This window comes from Heliangelus exortis, chromosome 2 (genome assembly GCF_036169615.1).
Source record: "Heliangelus exortis chromosome 2, bHelExo1.hap1, whole genome shotgun sequence".
Classification (NCBI taxonomy): Eukaryota; Metazoa; Chordata; class Aves; order Apodiformes; family Trochilidae; genus Heliangelus; species Heliangelus exortis.
Window position 1 is genome coordinate 40,966,471 of NC_092423.1, and position 15,996 is coordinate 40,982,466.

Genomic DNA, 15,996 nt, shown 5'->3' on the forward strand with positions numbered 1-15,996 from the left:
GAATAAAGAATGAAAATAAAGATATACATCATAGGAAAGGCAGGTAATTAAAATTAAGTGTAAAAAGTATCAGTAAAGAAGAGAATCATAGAATAGCATCATAGAATCCATTTGGCTGAAAGGGACCTTTTAAAGGTCACCTAGTCTAATCCCCCACCCTGCTGTAGGGACATCTTTGACTAGATCAGGTTGCCCAGAGCCCCGTCAAGCCTGACCTGAATGTCTCTAGGGATGGGGCCACCACCACATCTCTAGGCAACATGTTCCAGTCTTTCACCACCCTCATAATACAGATCTTCTTCCTAATATGGAACCTAAATCTACCCTGCTCTGATTTAAGACCATTGTCTCTCATCCTATTGCTACGTGCCTTTATCAACAGTCCCTCCCCAGCTTTCTTGTAAGCCCCTTGCAGATACTGGAAGGCCACTGTTTCCTCAGAGCCTTCTCATCTCCAGGCTGAACAACCCCAACTCTCTCAGCCTGTCTTTGTAGGAGAGGTGTTCCAGCCCTCTGATTGTTTTTGTGGCCCTCTTCAGGACCTGCTCCAACATGTCTTATGTCCTTTTTGTGTCAAGGGCTCCAGAGCTGTACCAGGTGAGTTCTCACCAGAGCAGAGGCTCAGAATCACCTCTCTTGGTCTGCTGGCCACACTTATCTTGAGGCAGCCCATTGGTCCTCTGGGCTGTGAGTGACCACTGTTGGCTCATGTCCAGCTTTTCATCCACCAGTACCTCCAAGGCCATTATACAATGCTCTCTCACATCACCCCCCAGCCTGTATTGATACCAGGGCTTGCCTCGAGCCTCGTCTAGGACCTTGCACTTCTCCAGCTTGTCTGGATTCCCCTGTATGACATCCCATCCCTCTGACATGTCAAATCTGCCTCTTTAGAGCGGAGGTCTAACCTAACTTCCAAGACTGTTCTTTTCTTGAGTTCATGAAGAAGGTTCCTATCTAAAAATGCTTGAACTGTTTCTATGACTTTATATAGGTGCTAAGCACATATTTTACTTTCTTAGCAGCTTAATCTGCATAAGATATGTAACTTAAATTACTTGGTTATGATCTTATATATTAAGTAAAACTTGTATCTGTTGGGTACTTAGGACAAAAATTTACAAGACTCACCTGTGTTTTGCACCTATGATATTTTCTGGTTCTGTAGCTGCTCAGTCTAGTGAAAGATAAACTTACCTGAGCTGCTTTTAGTGGCTGTTTGTACATGCTAGATTCCAGTTCATGTTCTAATCCTATTTCACACGTAGCAGTTGCTGCACACTGCTTCCCATGTTACTCCATGTGCTAAGCAATCAGGAAGGAATCATTGGCCCAGGGTGGTTTCTGGCACACAGGCAGAGACTTTTGAACTGCCTTGTTTTTCAAGTCCCTCCCCATTTCAGAGGTAGCAAACCTCCCTTTAGAAATGGAGTGCACTTGAGTTTTCATTTGTTCCTGCTTCAACAGCAAGACCAAAGGTATTCAAGCACAAAAAAAGATGTTATCAGGGTTAGTGTGATGCCATTCTGTTTGAAGGTGCCGGTAGCAGAGCTCCAAATAGTGCTGAGGCTCTGCCGTGAGCAAGTGAGGAGTTCCAAGGATTTCCTTTGCCAAGGAATTGCTTGTGTGATCCAAGAGAACAATTTTTTTTCTTTCTTTGCATACCGAGTGCTTTTTAAGCTGTCTGTGCAGTGAGGCTGTGACTGTATCATGAAACTAAAATAGTTAAACTTTAATGGTTTTTCTGCAAAAATGTAAATTACAGCTGTTCTTCTGGAAGTGGTTAAGAACTCCCACTATCCAGTCCATAGTAAGTTGGCACTGACTTGTGCCAAGAGCTACTGTCAGTGAAATTAATATTGTTCCCAAGGGGTCACATTACAGAGTGATGCCAACACAAACACCGGTACTGCAGATTCTCAAACTCTTAAGGCTTTAATGCAATTTCTTCAACCAGAGTTTGTTCACCCAGCTTGGAGGCTGTTCTCATTCTCTGAAAATCTCAGAAGCAAGAAAAGAAAAAATCAGCAGTTTTATACATGTTTCGTGGTGTTATAAATGTCCCATAGATATCTGAACTTAAGTGGGGCTGCCCTGGCTAAATGGCAGAGAGCTTCAAGCCCTGAGGTCGTAGCGGATCTGAGCCAGGAAGTCTCAAAGGGTTGAGGGTTCCAGAGCTCTCAGAGTTCTTTGTCCCAGTGCACAGGAAGGGAAATCACAGTATCTCTGCAAAATCAGAAAATCAGTTTCTTGGAAACAAACAGTAAAGAATTTCAATCTCTTGTACCTGAAAGGAATAATTATGCTCTACTTCTAGGAATAAGGTTTGGGAAATTACTAGGTGACCTTCCTTTTGTGCAGGCGATGGTAAAGGTGTCCTCTTCTTTGAGAGAAGGGACATTCAAGAACAGGGGCGTTACAAACATGCCTTCTCACACTTGTAAAGCAACTAGTGGACTATTTGTGTGTAGCTCACAGGGAAAAAGAGTTTTCTATAAATATAGATATTTTTCAAACAGTAAACTAAACTGGTGCAATTAATTGTGAAGTATTATCATAAATCATAATCAAAGTGCTGAATTTTAACTGTCTTTTTTTACTTGAAACATCAAATATACTGTGGTTATTGAAATCTATAAAACTAGTTATTTGGCATTTTTTCTGAATAAATTAAGATTTATATATATATACTTAATAATATATATACTTTCAATTGACATTTTAGCTATTTATTGTCAGCATCATTCACAGCTGATGTGATGAATATTTGCTAGTAGTTGAAGATTTGTTCCTGCTTCTACATTAGCTGAAATAGTTGCAGCAATATTGGATATTTTTCCCTTCTGCTGCTTATCACAAATCTTGTGGGAGAAGTGAGTATCCTTGCAGCAGGGTCATAGGGACAGTTCACAAGAAAGCTCCTGGGCCTGCACTGGAGAAAATCAAGTACCTAACCATGCTGACTTTGCCTAACATCAGAGAAGGGAGCATTTAAACTTACATCTATACGATGAGTGGTTGGTAGTAACAGGTCAGATGAATCAATTCTTTAATTGATTGTCTGCTTTAAAAACTTTATTGTAGTTAATCTCTGGCAAGTATGGGTTGCTGAGGGCCAAGGTCTTGCACCTGTGTTATGTGCAGTAATGATGACAGCAGAAGTACATCATCTCAGCCTGTCAGCAGCTGAGGTCTGGCACCTTGGGTAATGTGAACGGAAGAAGTTTTGTTCAAAGGCTAACGTGAAAATATGTGGGTTTTAAGAGCCTTTTTAAAACACAGGGTGCAACTACAGAAGTGTTTCTGGTTGTTCTGTAGATCTACAGACTTTCTTTCCCATGCCTGATGCAGCTGGCTAGAGGAGCAGAATTAAGTTGTGTATGGCAGTGATGAAGCAGGAGAGAATTACAGAATAATTTGGGCTTGAAGGGGCCTCCTGGGGGTTGTCTGATCCAGCCCCTGGCCTGAGCAGGGCTGACTTCGAAGCCAGAGCAGTCATGCAGGGCCTTGTCTGGTCAAGTTATGAAAACTTCAAGAAGGAGATTTTACATCCTGGGCATTCATTCTTGTGTTTGACACACAATTTTCCTGTGAAATTTATTTTCACTAATGCATGCTTTTGAGTCAGGCTGGCTGGCTGGCAGAGATGTCTTTGCCAAGATGATGATCCTGCTTTCTTTTTTCATTCAGAAATGTGTCGTGAAAAGGTATTTTGCTGCCAACACAAGAAATGTGCTAACAGAGGCACTTTGAAAAGCTTTTAAGTATGCATACAATCTGCATTTTCCTACTCCTGATCTCTCTCTTCACCGTTTTGTCAATGTCTTTGTTTAGATCAGTCAGAGAAGAAATGCTAACCTGTCACTGGGAATATTTTTTTTATTATAGTGTGAAATATCCAGTGCTCATTCTTCTGAAAATTCAAACCAATATATTATTAAATTATAACTTGTCTCATTAGGAATATTAATTATGGCATAAAGTTTTAATCATCACTAGAGTCCATCCCTCCTGCCTGCTCTTGCGTGCTGCCCTCCACATCAAAACCAAACCAGATGCTGATGGTTGGAAACACAATGGTGGATTACTGTATTTATTAGGTACTGAGTTTTAAAAGCAAAAGAAATGCAGCAGTGTTGCTAATCTTTTACAGTGACAGTATTTACAGTGCCTATTTTGTACTGAAAAAGGGAGGATGCTGCTTTCCTGTGAAATGTTGCTGACAGCCAGGAAGAGTGAAATGCTCTGGGAAGCTTTTAAGGCAGCATTTGGAAAAGAAATGGCTGAAATGGCAAACTAGAGCACAAATGCTGTAATAAAGTTAGATTAATGAAGCAACACAAGTAGTCAAGTAAGTGTGCTCTGCATATCTTAGTGTTGTATAAATCATGACAAAAAGCAATAAAATTCTGTTTCTTCTTTTCGTGTTTAATAAGCTCTCATTGCAAACATTGTATTAGCAGATGATTTGCAAAAGTTTTTGTAGGAAAGAGAAGACTTCATAGAATCATAAAATGGTTTGGGTTGGAAGGGACATCAAGGATCATCTAGGTCCAACTCCACCCCTCCGCATGGGCAGAGACACCTCCCACTAGATCAGGATGTTCAAGGCCCCATCCAGCCTGGCCTTGGACACTTTCAGGGAGGGAGCAGCCACAGATTCCTTGGGCAGTCTGTTCCAGGATCTCGCCACCCTCACAGGAAAGAATTTTTTCCTAATGTCTAACCTAAATCTCCCCTCTTCAAGCTTGAAATTATTTCCCCTTGTCCTCTTGCTACACATCCATGTAAAAAGCCCTATCCCAGCTTTCTTGTAGGCCTCCTCAATCTACAACTGATCTATGGAGTTAAATGAGATATGATTTCTCTTTTACTTAAACTGATGCACTTATGTGAACATGAAGGCAGGAGGTGAAGTTCCTCATTACCGACACCTTTGAATTTTGTTTTAACTTTTTGTGGGCACAGTTAACTTCCTTTTAATGTTGACAGAGCAGAGACACCAAGGATTTATTAGGCGTGTTTTTTGCCATCATTCCTTGGATAGTTTTAATTCAGCATAAACAAGTGCTTCCTCTGAGCACAGCTGTCCCTTCCTGCCTCCCTCCGTGTCCCACGGCTTCTGCCCGTGCCCCTGCCTTGCTAGCGATCGTGTCTGTGTGACTTCCCAGTGACTTGGTGGGGGGAAATAATCTGGGTTAAAAGGAACTGTTATTTAAGGAGCCAGTTTGGAGCTGTTGGCCCTTTGGCTTGGGTCAGGACACGGCTTGGCCGACACGGGTGGAAGGACAAAGCTCAAGAGCAGTAGGGATAGGAAAGCGAAGCAGGAGATGGAAGAAGCACACGACCTCCTTGTCAATAGCCTCATTTTATGGTACTTTAATCTGGTTGTGGAAATGCATCATTAGCAGGAGAGTTAAGTCTCCTTTTTAGTTTTTTTTTTAGAGAAACGTAGTGTTTCTCTAACCCAGGCACCCTCCTCTGCCAGCTCACTATTCCTTGCTTTCTCTCAAATCGAGCTGGCTTTCATGTGATGAGGCTGAGAGTTTATCTGGGGTACGGAATGGGGACAGAGGAGATTCAGGCCTCTGTCAGTGCCTTTCTGAAGCTGGATTTATCTGGGGCTTTTCTCCCATGATAAGACTGGGAAAGAGGAAGGTGAGAAACCAGACAGTGTATTGTATTCTGTGGTATTCTTGTCTGTTCTTCACTTGTTCTTCTAGGGGGAAAAAAATAGCATTGCAAACAGAATTCACACTTGTGCACTGAATTGCACTCCTTGCTAGGCTATGGAGACTTCAGAAGTGGCTGGCTTTATGCCAGATTAATTAAAAAAAAGTTTTCTTTGAAACATAAAGTCATTCAGCCATATTTACTTTGGTAGGCATTGGGAAATACAGCAGTGCTTCTAAGTGCATTTCTTTCCTGACTGTAGTCTTCTCAGAAATAAATCTTTAAACCCCCAAAATCACTACTTGTCTTTACAAAGAGCCAACATTTACTTTGCAGGCCCCTTTCTGTTTTGGAGGAGGTGAGGCTAAACCATGAGCTGTGGATTTCCCTTTTGTGAAATAGCGTGCTCAGATTAATTGCAGCTCCTTCTCATACAGAAAACAGGTGACAGTACACTCTATGGTTTCCTTTCACTCATGATCCATTTATGTTTTGAGAGAGCTTTGCAGTCTCACCTGGGAACCCTACACTGCAAACTCTGCTGAGTACAGATTTCTTTTTTACAGCTTTTTGACTATTTTATGCTACACCTAAGTGTATGAAGTTTAAAAAGAGCAGGGGAAGTTCCTTTGTAAAGAAGGTCTTTTTATAAAAGGTTTTATATTTAATCTTGAATAAATAATAATGCAGAGAACTGTTCCATTGGTTGTTCTATTCATGAATCCTGACAGGGGGTTTCAAGAGGAGCAGCGGGGGCAGGTTGTTAGGAATATTATTTGGCAGAAATTATATGCAGGCAGATTATATGCTTTCATATAACTGGTATCTGCTGAAAGTCAGCTTCCCAACCAACTCCGCTTGCTGTGCCTTAGCAACCATGAGGAAAAATCTGCTGCCACATGGAAACGGATTGGGATTCATGACAACACTCCCTGCATCCAGCCACCCTCAAACAGCAGTACCATTTCATCTGCTAAACATGGCACCTATGGCCTATTCCCCCTGTAATGTAGCCAGCAATGTCAAATGCAAGAGTTTCAAGTGGGGGGAAATGATAAGTGCAAATGTTCTGTAATTTTCTCTCCCTTCCCCCACTCCTTGCCTGGCACGAGTAAGAACTAGGAATAAATGAGCATTTACTCCTGCAGCAATTGCTGCCTTCTTATGTTGCAGGCTGAGGAGGGTGTGTTGGACAGGTACAACCCAGCTTTGTACGAGGATTCATGTTCAGATCAGAGCTGGAGTGGAAACTCTCTAATTATTATAGCTGTTTGCTGTTAGCAACCCAGCACATCTTTTTGAAGATAAAACCCCACAAGGCTCCATCAGTTGTAACAGTTGCAGTAGTCTGTATCACTGTTATGGCATTATCATTGTCATGGTTCCTAATGAGAGAAAGAAATCTGTCTAGGAAAAAAATAATTACTTTTTGATTTGTGAATGGAGTGGGAAAGAAGCCTGAGGAAAATTAAGTAAATACATCTGGTGGATTTTTCTTAATGTTTCCTGACCCACTGTATTGAGAGAGCGAAATGATTTGTAAAGAGAGAAAAGCAAAACCAGATGATTTTTTGGGGACTGAATTTGAATTCAACTTTGCTTGTGGTCCTTTTCTGGGTGTTGTTTCTCATGGTTGGAATGGGATAAGTCTTCAGCATGAATACTTGTGAAAGCATATTTTAGACCTGGATGCTTAAGTGCTTGTTGGAAATATCTGAATATATAGTTCTCTTTGTAATCTCATTAGCCAATTTAGGATTCAGGTGTTGAGTAGTTGCAGAAATCCCCCTGTCAGGGAATAGAAATTATCTCATTACCAGGTAGAGTCTGTGCTACACCATGTGCGTTTCAAAATGAGATTTTTTTTTTTGTTTATATTTAGAGAGTAAGCCCTGATACAGCACAACACTGAAGCATTTGCTTAATTTTAAATATACTGAGTAATCCAATTTGGAATGCACATCACATAGGCTTACGTAGAATTCTTTCAGGACATAGTGATAGTCTCCTGGAACTATGAACAATTGTTTAATTATATTTGTGCAAAAAAATATTCCTAGAACTGTGTAGCAGTTTGCAAATTAAGCCCTGACCAAACAAACAAATCTTTAAGTGTGTTGTAAACCGAAACCAGGTAAAGTTTAATTGAGCATTGCAAACCCTATGATCAGTTTTTGGTAATGCAACTACTTAAAAAGCTATTTATTCGAAGAACTTGAGGTGGAAGCTTAAATAAGTTGCTGGGGGAGAAGAGTCCTAGTTCTGCCTTTCTCATTTCTGTTAGTTTTAATATAAACTCTCCTGTGGAGTTAAGAAAAAAGACTTAGAAAAAGGAATAATCTTGGATAATAAAAAAAATTTCTTACTTCCTTATTTTTGCCGAAGTTGGTTTTTTTTTTTTTTTTTTTTTTTTTTTGCTAACTGCTCAGGAATATCAGAAGCTCTTAAAGAAGCAAACCATTTGCATCCCATGTTTGAAATTATTGGTTTCTTAAAATTTTCGTGGCCTCTTCTGTAGTGTTGCAGCGTGACTTCTTGTGTAGTCAGCCTGCTGTCTGCTATCACTATACTAAATCCCAGCTGAGGGTAGCACTTGAACTGGAGTTCCAAGCCCTCTTGCTTTTTTTCTTTCTGAACATGATGGTGAATAAATTGCTAGCAGATGCATGGAGTGTTGCTGATGCTACTGCGACTGCAGTACTGGCAATGGCAGAAATAGCAGTTGTTGGAACAGCTTGGGCAGGAGGCAAAGCAAAAGCAATTTGTGGGCAAGTCATCCTCTGAAGCTGAGATGAGGCCAAAGCAAAATCCCAGATCTGTAAAAAATGGAGAAAATTAAAAAATATCTCCAAAAGTTATGGCTGAAAACATGCTCTATAGTGTCTGTATCCCTCAATTAGAACATTGACCAGGTTGTAGTAAATGCATGGGGAGTTGCTACAGTGGAACCAGTTCAGTACTGAGTAAAGAACTAAGCTGGCACCTCAGAGTAAGATAGAGCTTTGAAGTGTGCCTTCATTAATAGAATTTGCTTGCTGTGCTGTGTGCTGTGGAGGAATTTCTTTCCAAACCTTTCAAAAATCAGTTTGTGCTTGTATATTAAGTTGTTATCATCAATATCTCTGTATGCTTAGCTTTAAATAATGGCAGAGTTTCTCAGCTTATTTTAAAATAATAGTCCAGTTGAACCAATACTAATTTAAACGCAGATGTAGACTTTGTGCAGTAGTATCAGTCACTGATAAGCTACTGCTTTTAAAAATCTGTCTGGAGTTCTGATTCTTTGGCTATTAATTCCATGAGCTGGTCATATGGATTGTAAAGAAGTATTTCCTTCTGGGTTTTTTTGTAAGTTACTTACTGGTCCCTTTATTGTAGTCCTTCTGTTCTATTAACACCACTGCCCAACTCATAGCTCATGTTTCTGGTGGCCCAGATCAAGGCACCAGTTCTCTGCCTCTATTTTCCTGCATCCCCAGCAGGGAAGCTGAAGCCACCTATGTTCATCTACCTGAGTATAATGGGAGAACCCTCATGGAGGACACCCAGTGCTCTGGATCTGCTCCACACATGGTTTCCTGACCATATCTGCTGCCATGTCCCCTGCTCCTCCCCATCAAATGATTTGGCAAAGCTTCTCCTCAAGCTGGTGAAGAGGTACAGGGGAATGCCTGGGTGGCTGTGCTTGGAAAGCACCACTTGTGTGGGCAGCAGTTCCAAGGGAGTTTTCACAGGAGATGAGTTGTTGGCTTGGTGATTTATGATTTTGCTTTAAAAGCACATTTTGACTCATTCTAAGAGTTACTTGCAAATGTATTTTGAATTGGGGGGGGGTGTGTCAAAATAATTTGGGAGGAGCAGCTTATAGTTACCAAATACCTTCAGGGAGGAGTGATGCTTCCCCTACACAGCGTCCTGGAGGTTGAGGTTTTCAAACGAAGACTGGTCCCCGATCCACTCCCTCTCCATTTTGTCCTGAACACCAGAATTAGAGTTTGGTCAACAGAAGTATGCTCAGCAGCAGAAAATGAAGGGATTTTGTGATAGCTAAAACTTGAGACAAGTGGGGTTTTCTTTGTTTGTTTGGGATTTTTTTGGTTATTGTTGTTGTTGTTGTTGTTGGTTTTTTTAATGAAGAGAGATTTATATGGGCCCAACTTTCAAGTCTGTCAATGTCCTGCTGGTTGACATCCCTTCCTTCTAAAGTATCAATCACACCACACAGCTTGGTGTTATCTGCAAACATGCTGAGAGTACACTTAAACCCACAGTCTGTCACCAAATAAATGTAAAATAACACCTAGATAAAACTTATCACTGGTCTTCAATGAGGCATCAAGCCACTGACTTGCAACTCTGAGTGTGACCATCCAGCCAATTCTTATTCACTGAGTGGTCCACCAGTCCAGTCCATATCTCTCCATTTTAGAGGCATGTCTCTAAATTGGTCCTTTTGGCTTAGTTTCTTCTCATGCTGCCATGTAAGGGCACAGTCTTAAGTTGTGCCGGGGGAGGTTTAGGTTGGACATTAGAAAGAATTTCTTTACTGAGAGGGTGATCAAGCATTGGAATGGGCTGCCCCGGGAAGTGGTGGATTCTCCATCCCTGGAGATATTTAAAAAGAGACTGGATGTGGCACTCAGTGCCATGGTCTGGTAACTGCAGCGGGAGTGGATCAAGGGTTGGACTTGATGATCTCTGAGGTCCCTTCCAACCCAGACAATTCTATGATTCTATAAGTGCACCTCATTGTAGCAGGATTTTCCCTGGCTGGTGCTTAATTGTCCTTGGAATGCTGGGGCCTGGGTGAGTGCAATGCCAGGAGCTGTAATTCCCACTGGAATTAGCCTGCTGAAGATAATGTCATTAGCAGGAGCCTGAAAAGGGAATGAGAAGAGGGGGCATCGATGTATAAGCTTTGCCCATGGTGCTGCAGTGAGTGGGGTTTGTTGAATGAAAGACTTGGAGAGAAACCAAGTGAAGTGGTGGTATGTAGGGCTGTTGCAGAACTTAGGTGCTAATGAGGTGCTGGCTAGGAAGAGTAGGTGAGATTTGAGGCACTGTTGCACTCTTACGGCATCTTTATTGGGTACTGGAGATGGGAGTTAAGCTTTTATGTTACAGTATTTCCATATGGAGCTACTGTTATGCATGGAACTACAGTAGCATTTGTGATGAGTGTGGGAAGGGTAAACAGGCTTAGATGCTTCTGTGGTTACTTGTTACTTCCCATCCCTGCCTGAAAATACAGTAACTAAAATATAGGAGGGGTGGGAAAGCAGGTGATGTTACTGAAATATAGATTCCATAATTCTTAAAGGGTGTGGAGGACAAATTTTTTTTTAATTGTTACAATATACCAAGTGTGGATTGGATCCTTCTCAAAGCAAGAAATTAATTACACTGCCTACAAGTTGGAATAATTTGAGGGAGCACAACACAAGCCTCCCACTGTGCCGCCAGTGCACCTGCACAACATCTTCTGTTCCATTTCCAGACTTGTTTTAGGCAATGTTTATTTGTGTCTTGTGTGGCTTGTAGTAAGATAGAGAATGCCAGTAAGCATCAGAGTAGACAGTATCTTATCTTTTAACACATGATATCATGGTGAATAAAAGCTGGGTAACATGACTCTTAATAGAGATATGCATCCTGTCTGTTTGCCTTCCAGAGTTTTGGTTCACTGCTAATTTTGTAACTTTAAATCTCTAATCTTTAGTGATCAGCAGTAAGGTTTTGGCATTTGTATTTCCCTGAAGTGTTATGTATAATTTTTCTTTCTATCTCATCAAATATAAAAACCCTAATTTCATTGAGTGGTCAGTTATTCTCCTATAACATAAAACAGAGCATGGAAAGGCTTTTCTCTGTGCCATTTCATTATATTCTGTAATTGCATTATGTTTCCTGTAATCTTTCCTTTGTAAGGTAGATAGTCACAGTCTTTTCTCTCTCTTCTTGTATTAAAATCTATCCAAATCCTTCATTTCTACTACTGCTATTGTCTGTATCCCCTTTAAACTGCAGCATCCATGTTTTGAGATACTGAGCTGGTGTAATGTAGATTACCTTGCTGGTGACCATTTTATTCCTTTGTGGTTTTGGTTGGTTTTTTTTGTTTTTTTCTTTTTCTTTTTTCTTTTTTTTTTTTTTTTTTTGGTGTTTTGGTTGGTTTTTTGTGGGTTTTTTTTGTTTGTTTTTTGGTTTTTTTGTGTTTTTTTGTGGGTTTTTTTGTTTTGTTTTGTTTTTGTTTTTGTTTTGTTTTTTGTGGTCTTCCTTGAGAAGTGTTATTTGATGCCAATGTGTCTTCTTAAAATTTTTTTAGTTTTATCTTGAAATTCTCCACTATTGTTTCCGGTCATACGTGACCCAAATAGTTCTGTGTCTACAGACTTAGCCACCTCTTCACTTACCTTCTTTTCCAGATATAATGTAAAAATGTATATAAATGTAAAAATGTAATTAGATGGGCAAAATAAATGTAATGTATATAAATGTAAAAAACAAAACAGAACTGGGTTTACCAGACCTTTTTTCCTTATGTGAAGAAAAAATTATTTGGACACTTCAGCTAGACTACTCAGATGCTTTGATAAAATCTTTTTATTTAGATTTCAATAGCTAAAAAATCTAGATTGCTGCTACTTTTTTTTTTTTTTTTCCCCACTACAAAAAGCAGAACAAAACTAAACCTACCAAATTGTCTTACAGACCCTGTCCAGAAGAATTTCAAATCCCTATTTGGAAACTTCTTCAAACAAGGTACTTGTCAAGCTTCTTTTTAATTCTGTTTCATCAAAAAACATATTAGGAATCTTTTTGCTTTGATTCAACCTCTTAATCATAGCTTTGAAGACACTTCTGAACATGCCCTGTGGTTAGATCCAGTTAACAGGTTTGTGTGTGTTAGAAATTGTCTACTTCTATGACTGAATTTGTTGTGAAATCCAACGTGCACTCACTCCCCAGACATTTAAGCGATTGCCACTGTTTAGCTCACTTTTGCACTATTTGAGATCTCTGGTTTTGCATCTTACAAGACTCTACTGTCTCAGGATAATTTTATATTTCTTCAAGGATTCCTAAACACAGGAAACAAACTAACAAAAAGTGAAATGGCGGGGCTGTTTTTCTTTAGTTACTTGTGGTACTGATGTATTTTGCTGGAATGCTGAGGAAGCATCATAAAGGAAGCCTGAGTTAAATAAATCAGTGAGGAAAGGCAAACAGAGGCCAGGGGGAATAAAATTTTATGGAAGATGGAGTTGAGTCCTGTTTTGGTAGAATATCTGCAGCCTTGAGGTGTAAGGTAGAAATCAGGTGTGGGGGAAGTCAGAGGTTTATCCATTCTGAAAGACCACATCCTCCTGGGAAGGTGTGGATGAGGTGACCTGTAGCTATCACGAGATACCCTCAAGGTTTGAACAAAAAGAATAAGCCTGATATGCATTAGGTTTGTATGAAATTATTTAACACAAGTACATGTGGAACAATGTTTAGTTTCCACTGGATTTGTGTGGTTTTGCAATGGTTAATGTAGTCTTTCTGCTTTGCTGGAATAACACTTATTTTCATTTGAACTTGTCTGTTGTTCAAGGGTAACACTGACAGACAGAGTGAAACCTCTGCTTTTCTAAGGCAGAAAAGGAAAAAGCAGCCCAGCTTGTGGGGCCATCTGCATCCCATGATAGAATTGGGTATGGCAGAAGTTGGGGTGCATTTCCTATGAGGTGTTGACTGTTTAGTTGGAGAGAAGGCATTGCTCAGAGGGAGGGAGGGGACAGAGGCTACACCAAGAATAAATCTGTTTGTTGCAATTTTCAATTTCTCTTTTCATTCAGATTTATGGAGAAAGTTCCTCTTGTGCTGGGAGAGCTCTCAGGAATATTTTCACTCTACAAGCATCTGACCTGATTAAAGACAGGGTGTACCTAACTGGCATTTGCAGGTAACCCAAGATGATTTGTTTTAATCAACTGGATGCATTTGCATTTGTCTATGCCTTAATTGAACCCTAACCCTAAATTCTGAGTATGAGATTTTGTGTGTGTTGCTAAGAATTGAAAATATTTTCTAAAAAATTAAAGTTGTGTATTTTAATGGCTTTTCTTATATAGTTGTCAGAAAGCAGCAGTGTCCTGATTTTATGTGCATTAATTTAATTGCTTATGACTTCATATGCAGTTATATTTGCCTGTTATTTTCTTGAAATGAAAGAGTATTTCATTCAGTCCTAGTCTGAAGTTATAAAAGAGATTAATTGGATTCCTAAATTTAGTTACCCAGTGATTTTTGCATGTATTTTATGGAATATTTCTGTAATGAATTGATTTTCCATTTGTGTTGCATTACAGCATAAATGCTTCCTCCTATTTTCATTTATGCCAAAAGATGCAGGTCTCTGTTATAGCACCATTTATTCATATCTCTATATTTTAAAAGCCACAATTTCTCAACTTCTTTTTTTTTTTTTTTTTAATGATTTAAGGAGGTAAGTTTACCAATAATGTGAAGGATTAAATACCTCCTGAGCAACAGTCAAGGTCTTACATGTACAGTTTGTAGCTGTCTTACTTATGCCCATGCTCAGAAAGGAAATAAAATCCTGAGCCTAAAAGCTGGATTTTTGTACACCTCTTATACATCTTTGGATAACTGTCTGTATGCAGCACAAATTGGTAAAAATATTACATGTTGTAAGGTGAACCACGTGAATTAAGTATGCAAGGGATCTTACTCATCTAACATGAGTTCCCTTGTTGTAACTTGGGGCATCCCCTGAGACTTGCCAGAGTAATTTCTTTCTTTGAAATGAATAAGGTTATAGAAATCAGTAATAGAGAGGAAGAATTTGCTCTGCTGAACAGAAGCATTCACTTTCACTAGCTTTAAAAAATAGCTTTTTATTATAAAAGAGCATTTTAACATTTCTGTAGTGTAAGAGGTGATGTTTTCCTTATTTTCAGGAGAAGCTGTGTTGGATCAGAACTGGTAGACTGGCTCCTGGAGCAGTGCCCTTTTGTTAAGTGCAGATCTACAGCAGCTGGAGTGTGGCAGCTCCTCCTGGATATGGGCATTATCTTATCAGGTCAGTCTTCAGAGTATTTCTAGAATGAGGAAGGCTATTGGTGTCTGCTGCATAGGGTAAAGCTTCTGGTTTTGATGGGAGAGGGAAGAGGGAAAGAAAGAAAATGCAGATTGATCCATTGTTATTGGCAGTTGTTTATTTTATTATCTCTTTGGTAGGCTCACCTCTGTGACCTTTCGGTTCATAAAGACCACCTTTCTTTTTTGCAAATGTAATTGCATGTTACCAAGTTGCAGACAGCATGTGTATCTTTTCCAGCTTATTCTTGTTTTCTCCTCAGCCCTTTTCACAAGATAGAAGCTGTTCAGTCACTGTAGATCATGGCTTCACCAGGTGACTTCTATAGCTATTAGTGATTTTCCCTTCCTCTCCCTGTTTTTCATAGTTTTAGATTGCAATGGATTGAGAGAAGATTAATCTCCTCAAAACAGTGATGATTCCAGGTTCTACCTGGCTGTCCTCAGCTTCCTCACCAAATACAGGGGTTTGGTCCAGCTGATGTTTTTGGTGGTTGTGGTTACACTGGTAACCAACTTCTGGAAATTTGGTGGAGTTTAGTTTGTTACCAGGAGTACTTGGGTAGCTCAACTCAGAGCATAGCCAGCCCTGTGTCTGTGCTTAGGCACTTAACTTTCATCCAAAGAGATGAGGTGTTATGGGAGATTTCTGCTTATGTATGCTGACAGTATGCTTCAGGGTTTTCTTCTGCTCCAACTACTCCATCTGATCATGCAGCTTCAACAATGGCTGAGTGGCTCTCCTGGAAGGACCATGTGCTTTGGGCTTTGGAACCTGTCCTTTGAACCCAGTTAATTTTTGTCTATGCCAGGAAAGATTGCATCAGCTCTAATGGCACATCATCTTAGCCAGGTCTAGCCTACAAATGCAGTAATCCTGAATTGGAGGAGAAGCTGGGATAATGATGGGCTTCATCTCCATTATTGAAATTTGTTTAGTGCCTGACCATTAGTGAGAACAGATTAGAAACCAATGGAAATCGAGGCTTAGAACTCTGACAAGTGAAAGGTTTTCTTTTATCCACTAATTCTGAACTGATTCCAAAAGTGATTAAATACCTAGCAGTCTTAATGCTTCTCTTTCAGGAGCTTGGAGATCTTTAAACTGAGGTTTTGGTCCTGTTTGGATGCACTGGGTTAATATGAGAGGGCAGAATTATGTTTATGCTGAGCTTGCAATCCTTTTGTCCTCTGTGGTGGTACAACTTGGAATTTAAG

At 40.0% G+C, this 15,996-nt stretch overlaps 1 protein-coding gene across 4 annotated transcripts in view; it reads left to right on the forward strand.

Moving 5' to 3' along the window:
- Nucleotides 1-15,996, forward strand: part of RAPGEF5 (Rap guanine nucleotide exchange factor 5) — a 157,628-nt gene that overhangs the window by 15,843 nt on the left and 125,789 nt on the right. For all 4 annotated transcript variants that reach the window (XM_071735734.1, XM_071735731.1, XM_071735730.1 and 1 more), the window contains exons 2-4: nucleotides 12,385-12,435; nucleotides 13,515-13,621; nucleotides 14,640-14,761. In XM_071735734.1, coding sequence (XP_071591835.1) covers nucleotides 12,385-12,435; nucleotides 13,515-13,621; nucleotides 14,640-14,761 — 280 coding nt within the window. The remainder of the gene's footprint in view (nucleotides 1-12,384; nucleotides 12,436-13,514; nucleotides 13,622-14,639; nucleotides 14,762-15,996) is intronic.